This window comes from Cucurbita maxima, unplaced genomic scaffold (assembly GCF_002738345.1).
Source record: "Cucurbita maxima cultivar Rimu unplaced genomic scaffold, Cmax_1.0 Cma_Scf00061, whole genome shotgun sequence".
Taxonomy (NCBI): Eukaryota; Viridiplantae; Streptophyta; class Magnoliopsida; order Cucurbitales; family Cucurbitaceae; genus Cucurbita; species Cucurbita maxima.
The window spans coordinates 673,356-691,653 of NW_019272077.1; the positions used below are offsets into that span (position 1 = coordinate 673,356).

Here is an 18,298-nt window from a genome sequence, read left to right on the forward strand (position 1 = left end):
ATAAATGTCGAAATTAGACCATGATTGATCGTATCATGGCCTCCATAACATGCACTGTTAGTCACCCGAATGTCCCTACCTTTACTCAAGAAAAAAAGTTTAGAAAAGTTGAGTATACTTAAAAATACTTAGTAGGGGTCTGACTACCCACTGTTAGAGTTAAAGAATACAAACACGTGAAATATGATTATGACTATCTTAATGGGTGGAACCTGAAAAACCTAATTATTCTTGATGGGCATCATTTTCATACTTCCTAAGTTTAACAATGGACATTCATATACGAAGAAAGGAATACAAAATGTAAGTGATGAATGGTACGTGCATTTAAGTAAATCGTGATTGGAAAAGTAACTCATGATTGGAATGGTCAAACAACATGTAAGAGGTACATAACATGATACTCATAACTCAAGCTACTAACATCTGTATCATCCATCACATAATTCAAATGTCAAGTTGTCTTTATAACTTAAAAGTCTTATCATCCTAATCATACATATTAGTTGTACAGCATACCATTCATCTATTCAAGCTACAATGTGTACTAACAATATGCAAAATCGTGAGCACACTTAAAATCAAAAGAAATTCAACTACAACAAGCTAAAACAAGACAACAACAAACCTAGAATGTAACGAACCACTAAAATAACTAAAAATTCAGTCGGGATGCATTGAATTAGATGGTAATGTGCTTAACTATCACAGCCCAATTTTTGAGGCTTCCATTTATGACTATTCGCTTTCCTATTTATGACTATATTCTTTCAAGGTATTTGTTTTTTAATATTAAGTCATGATACATTTTATGAAATATTTTAAATTGATGTATTTCACACATTCGTTATGTTCATGCAGGTAATGGTAACCTTATTATCAATAAGAAAATTGGGTCGATACAATTCAATTAGTTTGACCCGAGGCTAAATTCAACCTAAATTTTTTTAATTATTTCTCTCTATAAACTTCATTAATATGAAGCAAAAGCAGCTCCATCTCCAAGTTGCCTAAATAGTAGCCATCACGAGAAACTACAATACTCACCACCCTACCACCGCTGTTTTCACGAACCCCAAAAACACTTTTCACAACTAAAAGTAATCTCCACTTCCGCCATTGTTGCATAAACATGAGACCTCCATTAATGCAATATGCCTGTAGGCACCCAGCTCAAACAACTTAAGGCCCATAAATAGAGCGCCTTGGGAAGAGGCTTTTTGTGGGTTCAAAAATTTGACACATAACAATGGAGAGATTTGAGCCATTGGTTATGATTGCAATGATTTTGACAATTTGTTTGTGTTTGAGTACTCCTGAGGCTTGCTCACAGGCGGATCAGGGCGGCGGTGTTCCTGGATTCTTCATTTTTGGTGATTCCTTGGTGGATAATGGCAACAACAATGGTTTGCTTACCCTTGCAAGAGCCAATTATAGGCCTTATGGCGTTGATTTCCCACAGGGCACTACTGGCCGCTTCACTAATGGCCGGACATTCGTTGATGTCTTAGGTGAATCCTTATTCCCTTCAAATATTTAATGGTTTGGTTTGATTACTTAGCTAACCACAAATGCATGCAGCTCAGCTACTGGGGTTTCGGACATTCATTCCTCCATACACTAGAACTCGAGGTAGAGCCCTTCTAAGAGGAGCAAATTATGCATCGGGTGCTGCAGGGATTCGTGATGAGACTGGAAACAATTTGGTATATACTACATAACTTTAGAAAATGGTATTTGGTTTGAATTGGACGCTGATTCTTGGGTTTTGATTTGAAAGGGCGCTCATGTATCTATGAACAACCAAGTGGAGAACTTTGGAAGAACGGTGGAAGAAATGAGTAGGTTTTTCAGAGGAGATACTGAGGCACTCGGATGCTATCTAAGCAAGTGCATTTTCTACTCGGGCATGGGAAGCAATGACTATCTTAACAATTACTTCATGACTGATTTTTACAACACCAAATCGCAATACACTCCTCAAGCCTATGCTTCTGCCCTCCTTGAGGACTACTCTCGCCAACTTAGAGTAAGTGTTTCAATTAACTTTTTAAGTGACTTATAAGAGTGAAAAACCATTAGAATATTAGGAACAGTTTCTCTCTAACGCTTTTAAAATGCATCTTATATGGAGAGTTTTCAGACCCTTATAAAGAATTCTTTGTTCTCCTCCTCAACTGATATAGGATCTCACAATCCACTCTATTCGTGGTCCAACGTCCTCACCGATACTCGTTCCCTTCTCCAATCAATGTAGGACTCCCCAATCCACCCCACGCTTGTCCCATCTCGTGTCCACCTCCTTTGGGGCTATGCCTCCTCGCTGCCACATAGCCGGGTGTCTGGTTCTGATACTATGATATTGTCATCTTTGGGGTTTCTCTTTCGGGATTCCCCTGAAGGTTTTTAAAACATGTATTTTAGGGAGAAGTTTCCACACCCTTATAAAAAAATGTTTCGTTTTCCTCCCCAATCGATGTGGGACCTCACAATCCACCCCCTTTTAAGCCCAACATCCTTCCTAGCACACCACCTCGTGTCCACCCCCTTCGGGGCTAAGCCTCCTCACTGCCTCCCCAATCGATGTAGGTCCTCACAATCCACCCCTTTCAAAGCCCAACGTCCTTCCTGCACACCACATCGTGTCCACCCCTTTCGGGGCTAAGCCTCCTCGTCAGCACATCACCCGTTTCTGGTTCTGATACTATTTAGTAGCAGCCCAAGCCCAAACCCACTATTAACAGATATTGTCCTGTTTCTTCTAGGGAGAGGTTTCATACTTTTATAGGGAATATTTAGTTCTTCCCAATCCATTTGAGATCTCACATAAACATTATAAAATAGTATTTTAAGAATCAATTTGAAGTTTATTCTCTAAAACCTAAAATGTAAAACGTAAAACGTAATTCTAAAGTGATTAGTTTCTTCCCTAATTTCAAAGCCATTTCATGACATGCCATGCAATTTTGATTACTTTTGTTGTAGCAATTGTACCAATTCGGAGCTCGAAAAGTGGTGGTGACCGGGGTGGGGATGATCGGCTGCATTCCTTATGAGCTTGCTAGATATCAAGGCAATAGTAGCCGCTGCAACGAAGAGATCAACAGCGCCATCAGTCTTTTCAACACCGGCCTTCGCAAACTTGTCGACCGTTTCAACAGTGGCCGTGTTCTTCCTGGCGCTAAGTTTGTGTACCTTGATACCTACAAAAGCAACATCGACTTGATTGACAATGCCTCCACTTACGGTAATCAATCTAAAATATTACTCACCCTTGTTTTGTATATTTAAAATGCAAATAATGTTTGATTTGGGGTACGAATGAACAGGGTTCACAGTGGTAGACAAGGGATGTTGTGGAGTGGGCAAAAACAATGGACAAATTACATGTCTGCCACTGCAGCAACCATGTCAAGATCGACGAGGCTACTTGTTTTGGGACGCATTCCATCCCACTCAGGACGCGAATATTGTGTTGGCCAAGATGGCATTCAGCTCCCCTTCAAGAGCCTATGCATATCCCATTAACATTCAACAATTAGCAGCGTTGTAGGAGCTGGGTTTGTCAGTGAAGCTACGAACTATTTGTCGGATTGTCTCTTCCTTGTTGTTGGCTTACTTTGTAATATGCCGTTCATCTCAAGTTTCTTGTGTCTTTGTCTTCTCCGTGTTAGGCATCAATGGAATCCTTCCTATTTGCCTTTTCAATTTAGAAGTATAATAAGATTGTGATTTTTATATATGTTTAACGTAATATTCTCTTTATATATGAGTTATTAGATACCATGTTATGAGGACGAACGACAGTGACCCATGACTCTTAACGATGCATGTGTGACCAAATACAAAATTATAACCGATGGCACATGTACACAAAATTTATATGTGCACATGTAAAAATTTACATGATTCGAACGACAGTGACCCATGACTCTTAACGATGAGAGCATGAACTATCTATTCACCAAGGAGCTGAATGTGCATAAGAGAAGGTGATTAGAATTAGCCAAAGATTACGACAATGAGATCCTTTATCATATGAGGAAATCAAATTTCATAATCGATGTCATAAGTAGAAAGAAGACTCATACATCAACTTTAATCATGAGGCAGACAAAGATACATGCTAACTTAAAGCAAACTAGTATTTAGATATTAGTCAGGGGCACAACAACGCATTTAGCTAAGTTAAGGGTCTAGCTAGCCTTAAAACCACGATAATAATAGTTACTTAGAAAAAAGATCCCCATTTAGATTGAGTTAGCACCTAGGTAGAATCCAATAGTGCTCTTGCCAAAAGGTTTACACGAGTTGTACTTTGAGCTTGAGCTTAATTTCGAGTGGCGACTAGGTGCCATCACCTTATGGAAATAGCTAAGGATCTCCTATATAGGACCTCTGCACTGCAAGCATAGGACCACATAAGTTAGATGTTGTAGCTTAGTGGCATATGATGGTTTGTGTGGAAGGGTCGCCAATTAACCTTTCATAGTAATGTTCAGATAAAGACACCAAATGATCCTAAAACAAGTGACGAGATTGTGTCTCAACCTAGGATGTCGGTCATTTATTTTCAAGGTAAAGCAAACTATCTGGGTCTATAGAAAGGTTGAACAATCTGTCCAGACACTAAGGGCTATTTATCAAACAAGATAATCATTAGAAACTTCGAGACTTTCCCAGATGCTCAGATAGCTATATAATTTATGTCCAAACTCCCTAGAGTCTAGAGAAAAGCCAGTGGAACTTACTAAGATAAATACTGATGAAAGTTTACAAGTAAGTTGCTTATAGAGTATTTTTATACTCACTACATTCTACATTTATTCTTCAAGTGATTGCTGACCATTGATCGAGGTGGGGTGTGTTAGGGAGCTGGGCGATCAGAGAGCGGATCATCATTAGTCTTTTGTAGTTTTATTATTCTTTTGTAGTGTTTGAATTTGTAACCCTATCTTCTCATGTGTGATAAACTTGAAATACCAGTTTATTTTTAATTGTGGTATTATTTATTTTTAAATTAAACAAAATTTTAGGGTATTTTTATATTTACTTGGCAGGTATCATATCTCATCACTTGGCGACATTAAGGGATCATTTAGTTGGAGGTTTTATTTAGGATGTTTGGGAATAATATATTTAGGAATAGAATGTCTAATAATAATATCATAATTTCATATAAGTAAATAATATTTTTATTTAATTCCCATAATTACTTCTAGCATTCTGCATTCTATTTAATGAATTGTTGCTGGCTAGTTTATCTTTATTAAGTCTAAGTTATTAAAATAATATTAATCAATAAAATGTTATTAATATTAATAAGTATATTAAATATACCTTAAATTTGAGCTATTTTTTAAGGTTATATATTTATTATTTTCAAATAAATGATTTTATTAAAATGGTAGAATTAATTATACATGTTATATTTCAAAAATTAGATCTAATTAATTTATTTCACTTATTCCAACATAAAAATACCTCTATTTTAATTTATTTTCATCTTCTTCCAACCACTTTATAAACTATTTGAGAGTTAAGAGAAAAACAAAGAAGTAGAGAAATAAATAATAAAAAAGAACAAAAGAAAGATAGAATTAAAAAACCATCACAAAATCCATCATTAGGATGGTTGAGAAAAGACCTTTTGACCGGTCAGCGCTTCCCGCCATATTCGGCTAAGCAAGAAAAAAACGAAAAATAAATGTTGAGAGTGGGATTTGAACCCACGCCCTTTCGGACCAGAACCTTAATCTGGCGCCTTAGACCAACTCGGCCATCTCAACCTTGTTATTACATCTCGTTATACTAAGTAATTAAATATATTTTATTATGAGATTAATATCAATATTTTAATTTTATGGATATATTAGTATCGATTTATCATATTTATTTCAAAGGGATGAAAAAAATGGAGAAACAAAAATGAAAACGTAAATAAAATATTTATTAAATAAGTATGTTTGATGTTGTACGAAAATTTCATATAAATAAATAATATTTATGTTTGTTTGTTACTTTCAAAAATTTTATTAAATTAGCTAATTTTAAATAGTTAATTTATTTTCATTAAGTAAAATTAGCAAAAAAATAAATGTTTTATTTAATTTCATTCATTAAAAAGTATATTTAAGAATTCAATTATGAGAGCCTTGGTGACGTGTCTTTGTTGACTGTGTATGAAGGAGTGATGTGGCTGAGACGACTTTTCTCCTCAATAAATCAAATTACAGTCATCATCCTAGTTGTTATTATTATTTTAATATTTTAAAAATATTTTGAAAAAGGCAAATCTCTTATCCTGTATAATTGTTAATTTCTAAACCAAATCATCTGCTTGCTGCTTCAGATTCCCCGGCACAGAGCACACCTCCAACTACGCTCACTCCAATATGTCTATTCTCAACGGAACCCTCGAAAAATCTCAGTGGGTTCTTCAAATCTTCGACATCATTCACCAAAATGCCCTCCCCGCCGCTTCTCACACCCCCATTTCCGTCTTCCAGCTGCCGGAATCCGTCCGCGACGGCGACCCGGCGGCGTACCTACCCCAGTTCATCGCGTTGGGGCCGTACCATCATTTCCGGTCAGAGCTTTACAAAATGGACTTGTTCAAACTTGGGAAAGCCAAGAATCTGAAATGGAGACCTCAACTTCATGAACTTGCAGATCAGCTTAAGCCATTGGAGCTCCAAATCCGAGGCTGTTTCTGTGGATCCCTTGAAATTGATGGCGAAACCTTATCATGGGTTGTGCTCATTGATGGTTTGTTTTTAATTGATTTACTTCAAAATGAGTTCAGTAATCGTCCCCTTAAGCTCCCCTTAGAGATCTTTTATGGGAAATTATGGTCTGAGTTTGAGATTGTTAGTGATATGGTGAAGCTTGAGAATCAGATTCCATTACTTGTTCTTCAAGAAATTTGCCCCGATGAACCCTTTAACTATTTGGCTCCTCTTTTTTACCAATTTTCTGCATCTGTTTCCCCATTTGAATTGGTATGTTTTGGATTTGCCTCCAATTTGCCTGAAATCTTCGATTCTTCCCACCATTTGCTACATTTTGTGTATTTTCTAATCTTGCTTATTCCTGATGAGATGGCTGTGGCAAATATCTGTGCTTATTCTATGCCAATTGGAATGGATTCTTCTTCTTCTTCTTCTGTTGAGCTTTTAGGTGAGAGTTTGAACATTTTGGGGTCTGTTATTAGCATAGCCTTCATTCAGCAAGTGAAAGAGACATTTGGTTTAATTCGACGTTTGTTTAGACTTTTAGGATCTATAACAAAGCCCAATTTGTGTGAGAAAAAGCTCCCTATGATAATCCCTTCTGCTTCAGACTTGAAAACTGCTGGAATCACATTCAAATCCACCAATAATGGCGTTTTAAAGTGTCGTTTTGATGAGAAAACGCTCACTTTAACATTGCCTTCCATTCATCTTGATTGGTTCTCTGAAGTTCTGCTTAAAAACCTAGTGGCATTTGAAGCAATGGCAGAGCTGAATCCGCAGTGTTTGGTGAATTACATTGCCTTAATGAAAGGGCTATTGAGAAACTCCAAAGACTTGAAGATTTTGGAGAAAGCAGAGATTGTTCACAACCATTTGAGCAATGAAGAACAGGCTGTGGAGGTGTTTAATGGGGTTGAGAATTCAACCAGCAGCTTGAAGAAAGAGGAGGTTTTGAAGATCCATCTCAAAAGTGGTCTGGATTGTGAGATTGGAAGTGGGTTCATTCAAGATATCAAGATGAACTATGAAATGGGATTGGGGAGTATGGTTGAAGAGATCAATAAATGGTATGGGAGCTGCTGGAGGATGAAGATGAAGAGATTCATGTCTGTTGTTTTCAAGTGTTTTGCAGTTCTTGTTGTTGTGTTTGTGATTGTTCTTGTGATTGCTCGATTTGCTTGCAATTTTGTTAGCTGCTCTGTCGGAATGTTTAAAACCAGTGATGCTCTGCATCAGATGTATTGAGGATAAGGTTGATTACATCTGGTCTAAAACGCTTATAGAATTTGTCCTTTTCGGACTTTTTCTTTTGAATTTTTCTTCAATGTTTTAAATTTCACTCCCTTATAAAGAATGATTCGTTCTCCTACTCGATCAATGTGGAATCTCACAAGCATTCTTCAAGATTATACAACGACAATGACAAGATAATCATCACTAAACAAGGACATGACATGCCAACAAAACCTATGTGTGTTGGCCCAAAAAACCTATGTATGTGTGCTAGAGTGTGTCCGGATGACCTCTCTCTTGCACAAATTCGCTCACGGTAATCATCAGAGCTAAGTAGGTAGATCTAGTGGTTTGGATGAGGTTTATGGAGATACTCTTAAAAGCAAGAATTGAGTAATGTGACCATCTAGTCACAAATGTCAAATCACTCAGTTGAAAAATGATTTTCTTCTGTCCTTTGTTAATTTTTTAAACAACTTTGAAATTTTATTTCTAAATTCTCTCCCTCACCTCTTTGTGTGATGTTTTGATCAAATTTGTCTTACTTGTGGCTGCTTCAATCATAAAAATATTAAAAGAAATATGAAGCAAATCAAGAGGTATAAGTAGATTAAATCCATAAACAATTTCAAAAACAAAACAACGAGTGATATTATGAATTGCCCAAAGTCTACCAATCACAAACCTTAGTCCCAAGACTTAATATTCTTAGAAATAATAGCCGTAAGCAATACTTGTAATGTTCTATTAACTAGCTCAGTTTGCTCATTAGTCTGAGGATGACATGTAGTTGAAAATGTGACTTAAAAATTTAACCTCCTATCACTAACAATTATTCTAGGAATTTCACGTAATATTACTACTTTCTTAAAGAATAAGTCAAGTAACATGCTTTGCATCGTCGATCTTGTTGCATGCAATAAAATGAGTCATTTTACTAAATTTGTTTACCAATCCTTTTTAGTGTGCTGCAAACAAAGAACAAAGTCCATAAATATACTAGTCCAAGGTTTCTTAGATACACATGAGTATACAATCCATTTGGTTGTAAATTAGATTTAGCTTTTTTGCATTTAAAAGATTGGCTACAAAACTTATGAATATAGTGCTTCAGCTTGGGCGGAAAGAATTGTTTATGCATCATGTTATAAGTTTTAGTTATATTAATCCTAAAATGTCCCATGAAGGCATCTCCATGTGATTCTGTAACTTTCTTATAGAACATTTTGGAAAACAAAGCTTACTTTTCTTAAATAAAAATTCACGAAACACATAACATGGCATCTTATTTTGCAAAATGGGTCTTTTGTACATAATTCCCGTCTCTTGCGTTTGTCCGAAGTGTTGCGCCAAATAGGGGATAACATAACCCAACGCCAGAGGAAGGCATTTTGTATCAAGTTTTCTATCTGTTCCGTATACATCTACTTTGGCTCAAATGAGACCTGCATGTACAGTTTTTAGGGGGATCCAATTGAAAGACCGGTTGACGCCCACCCGACTAGAGGATTGAGAAATTAATGATTCAACCTAAATTCATTTAGAGCCCACGAAAGATGAGCTAGGAGTAGGGGGGGCTCCAACCTTTCCGTCGCAAGAGATTGCTCTTCGAGGTATAGCTCAGGAGGGCTCCAGCCTTTATTAAGAAATGTTATTTGCTGGTCTTTTAGAGGGAAGATAGAAAGTCAATGCTTTTCCCCTCGAAGCCAAAATCTTTCTTTCTTCCCCGTAGCAAAGGTCGGACCTTCTTCTTTCATTGAAGAAAACAATTCTTTTTGTCGAAGATAGGAGGATGATATAATATCTTAATTCATTCTCTTATAATAGTAGTTCTTTACAAGGGGAGGTAGGATAATCTGCACCAGACCATGACCGCTGGACAACTGGATGCGGGAATCTTGCTCTATGTGCGCCTGTGGCAGGTCGAAGCCAAAAAGTTTGGGATTTGTGGCTGGGTCGGAATGTGGTTCTTCAATTTCAATGACTAAGATTCAATTTCATTCTCTTTGACTTTCCAGGAATCTTTGGTTATAAGGGAGCGCTGAACACTGAAAGTGAAGTTGCTCCTACCTATAGGAGCTGTAATATTCCAGTAATTGCCGCAAGGAATGATAAAGAATGCATACATTAAATAAGCGTAAATGAGCGTGAAAGGGAAGCGGGGTTCTCATTTTCACCTTTCTTTTGTCTCATAGAATCACTCCAATCTAAATTTGACTTTAAACTCTAATCATCTGCACCTTTTTCAGCGGACAAGACGTAAAAATAGTTCAAGTCTTGATCATCTCTATATAATTCTTTAATATGCTCAAATCCAAGAATTTTGTAAGAGAAGTAAAGAGATCGTACCTTCCAAATAACGCATGAGCTACATATTATCCTCACCTTGATTATATTTGATGACATAAAATGTTTCAATAAACTCTACTCATTTTGCATGCCTACGATCGAGTTTGCTTTTACCCTTAAAATACTTGCTTTCATGATCAGGGTGTATCACAAATTCTCTAGGCCATAAGTAGTGTTGTCATATATGCAATATATGATCTAAAACAAACAATTCGTTATCATAGGTAAGATAGTTCAATCCTGACTCATTTACGTAAAATGACATTTATGCTTAAACCACTCCCATCACACTCAATCTCAAAAGTTTTATCAAAGTTGGACAAGATGCCTCGGATAATTTCTTAAGCTCATTGAATAAATTTTCTTACATATCCCCATTTAAAACAACATTCTTTTTCGGTATGTTGCTCAAATCTTTAATAAATCTTAGAAGCTACGTAACCCATGAAAACTTCACTTGCATTATTTTGTGTTGGCCAATCCCTAATTTTCTCTTCATCTACTCTTACTCCATCTTTACCAACCATGAAATTAAGAAAATTCAATTTTTCTATGCAAAAACTACAAAAAAAATGACTTAAAACGCTCCACGATCAAACAAAGTCCTCGAATAAATTAAAATATCATCAATATACACAACAACATACTTTTCGAGGAAGCATTATATATTAATGCGTGTAAATGTACTAGGAGCCGTGGTTAACCCAAAAGACGTAAAAAGCAATTCATACCATCCATACTTAATTTTCCAAGTTGTTTTTCAATCATTTCCTACATGCATTCTAATTGGATGATATCCATATTTCAAAGCAATTATAAATTGACATGAACCATGCAATTCATCAAGCATATTGTCTAGCCTAGGAATAGGATGTCGATACTTTACCGTAATTTTGTTGATGGCTCTACAATCCACGCACATGGGCCAAGTTTCATCTTTCTTTGGCACTAATAAGACTTGTATAGAACATGAACTCAAACTTTCTCGTATATAACCTTTCTCTATGAGCTCCTCCACTTGCCTTTGAATTTCTTTAGTTTAAGTTGAATTGACTCTATATGTTGGCTTGTTTGAAACGATAGCCCTCGTGATCCAATCTATCTTATGCTCAATACCTCTTAAACTATTTTAGGTTGATTATTGAGCTAAACGTTGAATCGTAAAATTTAAATGTTTTATTTTATTTTATGGATTTAAAAGGCTATATTTTAATTATTAATCTTTTCCATAATTCTAAAATATTAAACGCCATTATAAATATACTTTTGGGTGTTAAATCAAGTTAGCAGCCGTTGCCGCTGCATTAAAGTCCCTCAAATCTCCATGCGAAAAAATAAAAATAAAAAACCAGCTAAAATTCCGCCATTTTCGACCCTTCCCAATTTCCTTCTCAAGAAATTCCGACCAAATCATCCTCCTCGAGAAAGCTGCAGAGATCGGCGAAGGGATGTCTCGATCTCGAAGCTCCATATCTCTGCAATTCCTCTCTTTCCTTCTCTCCCTCTCTCCCCATTCTCTTTCAGGTACAAATCCACCTTTTCGCTTTTCAAATTCTAAATTCGGTTTTATGTTCTTTGTAACTCTGGTAGCTAGACCGAGTTGAATTTCTTAAAGAATTGTAGCTATGGTGATTTCTTGTTGCTTTTCTGCTGAAAATATTGTCGCATTGTTTTTTTATTGTAGATTTTAGGGTAACGTTGTTCTGTTCCGTAATGGTTTGGGGAATTACCGTTCTTAGGATTCATGGCATTGGAATTGTAATAAGCAAAAAGAATGGTGGGAGAGATGACTCGATATTTTGATTGCAATTTCACGAATACCCTGTTTGCCTTTTTCCTCCCTTTTTGCCGCTTGCTGTGTATTTGTGTTTCTTGCGGAGGCATTTGAAATTGTGATTTTTTAATTTCTGACGTTTTTGACTTGTGTGAAAATGAAAAACAAGATGAATGTAATTGAATTTGAATGTGTCTTATAATTTAGACCTCGAGTTGTAGTTGGATGGACAAATGATTGATTGGTTATGGTTTTGGTTTTGTTTTTCTTGCCATTCCAGTGTTGGCAGGTGATCATTCAAGTGCTAAAGATGGTAAAACTAAAAAGCACGATGCTCAGAAGAGTCCATCAACAGGGATCAAGATGCTAATCATATGTCTAGGTGTGGTGACTTTCATTGCGTTTTCTGTGATTCTATTCAAATTATGGCAAAAGAAGAAGAGAGAAGAACAACATGCCCGTCTTCTCAAGCTGTTTGAAGACGATGATGAACTCGAAGTCGAACTTGGCCTTCGGGATTGAGCTCTCTGATCCTCATCCTCCATATCCAACCAATTAAGAGGAGGTGCACATTGCGGATTCCATTGCCTTTTGTTTAATGATATGTACAAGCTTTTTGATCTTATCCTGATTTTGTTTTTGGTTCGTAAAATCATAGCAAATTCTTTGTTGTCAATTAGTTTTGAATAATGTTATTGCTCCTTCAATCATTCATCTATACATGTGTATGATCTCTGAGGCATGTTTCAAATATAAATCATTGTTTAGACAATTGTTCATATTAGAAAATACATGGAGATTGAATACTGAGCATGACATTTGATTCTGAAAGAAACCTTTGTTATTGTACCATTTGAGAATCATTGATAATAACCAATAGTTAAACCGTGACCATGAATCGAAACTTTAGAGACGTAGATGCTAGATGACAATGGTTACCTTTTTATGTAGAGCTAAGAACTTCAGAATCTCTTATAAATAAGCTAATCAGGGCTGCCAAGTTAGACTTTCATGTTTTGTCAAACTTATACCAACTTGGTTGAATTGGAACATGAAAGTGACGTTGTTTTTTGACAATCTGGCAAGTATAATCGGCAACTGAAATCCTTTGGTGAGGGGAAATCGTTTGACAGGAAGTTGTTGGAAGAAAATAAAGATACAAAAAGAACAGGGAGAGAATTGCTGAAGACTTTTGCTTAAAATGAGTGCTTCAACTAAATCTAAATATCTAACTTATCCTAAAAATGTCGTGTTTGTCAAATGGTGAAACGGTATTCCATCAACTAATGAAAACGTGTAAATATAAATAAGAAAAACCTCAAAGTTTTATCTAACAAGTGAGAGGATGAATGTAACTGTCTAACCCCACTGCTAGTAAATATGGTCGTTTATGCGTTTTCCCTGAACATGCAGGTTTTTAAAATGTTTTTAGTGAGAAGTTTCCACATCCTTATAAAGAATGCTTCATTTTCCTCGGCAACCTATATGGATCTCACAATGAACATCACCGGGTTGTATTTTCTTTTATGTGTTGAAAAAAGGTGCTGTGTTTTTATTGAAACGAAGTTGTATTAGAAATGTTAGAGAGGTTGGTTGGAAAGTTGAAGGTTTATGATAAACGGATTTGGTTTGACCCAATTGTTCTGATTTCTCTGAACATGTAGTAAAGCACTTTTGCAGAGGCTGTTTTGAGCTAAGAATTTTGGTGGTTTGTGGAGCAGCCAGCACCAGCAGGTACTCATAGCTTTAAGACTTAATTCAATAGTTTTGGCCCAAACAAACTGCTCTGAGTTAGTCTAATAGTCTCATTGGGGCAAGAGAAAGACATTGAAGATGGCTTGTTCTTAAATTATAAATCTATTATGTAACAATTTAGTAAGGGTATTTGTGAGTTGGATTAGATCGGGTTAGGTCATTTTTTAGATCCAGTTTGATTGTTGTTTGAGGTATAATATCATGACTATGCATTAGTACTAATCATAAGAGGCAAGTATTCCGATGAATATGATATAAACGATGCATGAGGTCTCCATAGCTCTAAATCATGACATATACTTATGATGGAAGTCGCGCCTCCGTTATTTTCATGACATAACATTTTTATGAAACATGCATACATAATACTTGTCATATCTTTCATGATTAACGTACATGACTTTTTCATGTCTCATAGGCATAGTATGAACATACTAACATTAGATTACAATGCATGACATATGGAGGTTCATGCATCATTCAATATCGATATCACAACATAGCTCTATAACATAACAAAATCTCATCATAATATAACTTATAATGTTATCAATCATTAACTATAGGTAGATTAAGATTAATTCACATATGATCATCGTTTGAAAAAATTATCTTCTCAAATAACATATTTATAAAGAAAGATTAAATATTTGTGGTCCACTCTTATATAAACTCATTGTATAAGATACTCATACTCACATGGCTCCTCATGAATGATTTGGATTAAATGATTGGTAAGGATTAGATAGTGGATCATATCAATGATATTATCAGGATAATGCACTAAACCTTGTTCATATACTATAGACTCTTTAGGTCATTACTTGAACATAATTCTTTTGTACGTCAACTACATCTTTTTTATGTTGAAGGTTACACTAATAACAGTAGATTTTTTCATACAATAAAATAATCAAAATTAATTATAAGATTTTAGGGTATAAATTCCAACATATTAAAACAACAAGACATTCTCTAACAGGGCTAGATATGTCTACATACATATTCCAATAACAAGCAAAATTAAGGGACCAAGTTTCTTTTCAAAATCGGATTACTGTTCAGGACTTGACATGAATCAGAATCATCTAGTTCAATTATAACCAATACAAAGAAACACTATTCACCAAGCCCGTACGCCAGTGATAAGTTTCTAAGAGTCGTGGACCATCGATAATGTCTAAGAACAACACTCCGATTCTTATGGAACTAGTCAATCAAAACTTAGGCTTATCGAGTACAGTGACCTTGATTACTCCTCTCAATAACCTTGGTGACTAATTACTCAAGCACACATCATGTAATTATCACAAAAGTTATTTATATCATAGAAATCATCTTAGACATAAAATATGTCCAAACATAATATAAACATGTTTTATGATATATCACACTATATAAACCCTAAACTCATGCACGTGTATACATATCGAACAATTTTAGAAACAAAAATTAAGTCAACAAAGAGGTCACCTACTCGATTACATTTCCAACAAGGTGTGAGTATAAGTATCCGAAATCTAGCATCACCAAAACACATGTATGTTAAATTCAAATCAACCATTGCTATAGACAAAAGAAAACACACCAAAAATAGAGGTTTCACTAACTGGCAGCTATTGTAGCAGCTTAAGACGACAGTGTACAGCCGGCGGCGGTCTCAAGACCCAATTCAACAAATGTACGTCAAAAAAAGACCGGTGATATCAAAACGCAAGTGCTATCGAACCACAACAACTTTGTGCATATCTCGATAAAACTCATGATATAGTGTGAAATCTAAGTCCAGATAGAACTGACTCACTCCAAAATCTCAAACGATCCAATAAAACATAAATTCATACGTCTCGTATAAAATTTCAACTGTGTATCTAATTCCTTCTACTCACTTTTTTAAAATTTAGAATTGAAGTAGAAATCTCGATAAGCTACAACGAACACGGGTAACGATTTTTATTATTCAAAAGAAGGGTTTAGGGTGATAGTTGAGGTTTGAGAAGGGCAATTATGAATGCCCAAAGTAACCCAAACAATATTGGAAAAAGAGGTTTCTATTTAAGGGCGAAGAAAGAGAGATTTGTACATAAAATCATACCGCTAAATTTCCGTTTTCAATTCCCATTTTCAATCTATTAAAAATAATAATAATAATAATACCGTTACACATTAGTACTACAAGATTACTACAAGTTATTGAATCATTTAATATGTATTATTGGTTCATGTTGGCCTATTTTTAATATTAATTTCAAATTTAATCATATTAACTCATCTTGCATTAGACTGCATTAGGAGGGTAAATATAAACCCCTTAAATAGTTACTGCGGATGGAAAAGACCGTTTTACCCCTACAAAGTTGACTTCCACCATTTTTCTATAATTTAATTCAAAATTCTACCTGATTATTTACAATTTTTTATTATTATTATTATTATTATTATTATTATAGTTTGGATGTGAATTTATTTTTTATTAAAAAAAAAAAAAAAAAAAAAAAAAAAAAAAAAAGAGTTGTAAGGTAATAAATGAGATTATAATAAGCAAAGCATTGATTGTTTATGGACCACCAAAAATGGGGTTTCCCAAAGTGGGAGATGAAATTGGGTTAACAAAAGGCGAAGAAATGAGCATTTTGGGTGAGGAATCAAAGCCTCCCACACCAAACCCTAATTTGGTTAAAGTATTCAATTCTAAGATTTTGAGTTTGTTAGCCAAAATAAGGCAATCAAGTGGTCCAATCTCTCTCCTCCCTCCCTTTTTCCACCTCACCCATAATCTACTTTCTTCCTCCTCCAACGCCGCATTTGAATCAGAGTGATCTTAACACACTTATAGAATTAAAAATACCTTCAAAACTTTTTTATTTAAGACCGAAAAAAAAAAAATAATGGTTTGAGTTTAAACAAAACTTGAAATTGGAAACTAAACGGGGTTAAAGATAGAAAATAAAAATGACTAAAGTGTGAAAGCTATCTAACACGAATTGTCTCATGGCCTTCGTAGTAGACACGCTCGACTATCTAGGATTCACTTGCTTTTTATATAAAAGTTGGAAAACGTTGAGTATTTAAATATAGTACTCGATAAGTAACCTCAATGTTAGGGTTAGGAAACACAAACATGTGTGATATAAGATAAGGTGTCTTTTGGACATGGTTGGATTTTGGGAGAATTCGTTGTATTTTTTAATTTTAAAATAATATTTTTAAGGTTTTAATTACTACCAGTTGATACCATAATCATGGGCATGATAGTTAGGTTATATTAGTATAAAGATTTTGGATATTATAATAAAATTACATATATTGTTTATATGAGCATGTTACTTTGCATTTCTTGTGTTTAGATATACATGTTAAACTCGTTCAAGTGATTTAGATCAAGTTATCTTGTGGAGTGATTCGAACCACAAATTTAGAAACAAATTTTCTTTTACTCATAATTCATTCCAAAATTTCTCTTGAATTAATTCTTTATGGTTCTGGGGCGGTTAGATATTCTAGATCTAAAAGCTTTATTCTCGTTAAGGTCAACAGATCAAATTTCTAAGAACTTCCTATCAACATGCAACATGTTTTTTTACTATCGTGGCTATTTGGACTTAAAACCCAATTTCTCTTGAACTCTGCATTCTTTTATGAGTAAAATTATACGTGCATTTACTTCACCACACACCGTTCATATACTTGTACATCGACGTTAAGTGAGTATCAATTCATCTTATAGGTATGCATGCATTCTAGTCACAGAACTTAACTTTTTCTAAAATACAGTTGGATGTGTATGCTATTAATCGATGTCATGCTTATTTGATCAAGAGAATATATGTTTTGGGACTGCATATGTGCATGTTATAATTTTGAAAGTAATAAATGTGGTAAAGGTTATAGTCTTTGTGATTCGAGTAACTAATCCCTATTGATCATATGAGGTAATTGCTAAAAATAATTTGTGTTTATATGTTGTGTGTATCAGTAACTAACCAACCACTAATAGTTACCGTGGATTGATTGCTGAAAACTACTTTAGGTGAGTAGATTACACGTTGTGTGTTTTAAGTAATCTACTACTAGGATCTTTCGATTTTGATTGCTAAACTATACCATAGTTTATATATCTGACCCAAATATAAGAGTGTCTTACTGAATATTTTTAATACTACCCTATTTTAAAATGATTTTTCGATAAGAGCAAGACTGCACCTTAATTAGTATCATTATTCTCTAACGAACAATTTGTTTATGTCCAATGATAAACCAAATTTCTCTCGGCCCAGTGAGAGGGTGGAGCCCTATTATTCAAGTCTGTGAATTTCTTCTCATTAAATTATGTTTCTAATTCCCTATTTAATTAAGTTCTCATACATTGAATTAGCTATAAAACTCATTCTCACCCATGCAAATCAAATCAAAGGACAAACATTCATAGGTAGGAGTTCATAACTCACTCAGA

General features: G+C 34.9%; 2 protein-coding genes, 1 long non-coding RNA gene and 1 other non-coding gene across 4 annotated transcripts; 3 read left to right on the plus strand and 1 right to left on the minus strand.

Moving 5' to 3' along the window:
• Window positions 1–1,222: 1,222 nt before the first annotated feature.
• On the plus strand, window positions 1,223–3,761 carry LOC111471999 (GDSL esterase/lipase At1g33811). The gene is made up of 5 exons (XM_023117693.1): window positions 1,223–1,511; window positions 1,582–1,706; window positions 1,781–2,029; window positions 2,986–3,247; window positions 3,330–3,761. The coding sequence occupies exons 1-5, from the start codon at window positions 1,250–1,252 to the stop codon at window positions 3,551–3,553; spliced, it is 1,122 nt and encodes a 373-aa protein (XP_022973461.1). The 5' UTR covers window positions 1,223–1,249; the 3' UTR covers window positions 3,554–3,761.
• Window positions 3,762–5,708: 1,947 nt separating this feature from the next.
• On the minus strand, window positions 5,709–5,789 carry TRNAL-AAG. Its single transcript has one exon. It is a non-coding gene; the product is annotated as a tRNA-Leu (tRNA).
• A 543-nt stretch (window positions 5,790–6,332) lies between these two features.
• LOC111471968 (putative UPF0481 protein At3g02645) lies at window positions 6,333–8,048 on the plus strand. Its single transcript, XM_023117652.1, has one exon. The coding sequence runs from the start codon at window positions 6,396–6,398 to the stop codon at window positions 7,977–7,979; it is 1,584 nt and encodes a 527-aa protein (XP_022973420.1). The 5' UTR covers window positions 6,333–6,395; the 3' UTR covers window positions 7,980–8,048.
• Window positions 8,049–11,615: 3,567 nt separating this feature from the next.
• Window positions 11,616–13,496, plus strand: LOC111471985. Its single transcript, XR_002715314.1, has 3 exons — window positions 11,616–11,840; window positions 12,371–13,152; window positions 13,433–13,496. It is a non-coding gene; the product is annotated as an uncharacterized LOC111471985 (long non-coding RNA).
• The last annotated feature ends 4,802 nt before the right edge of the window (window positions 13,497–18,298 follow it).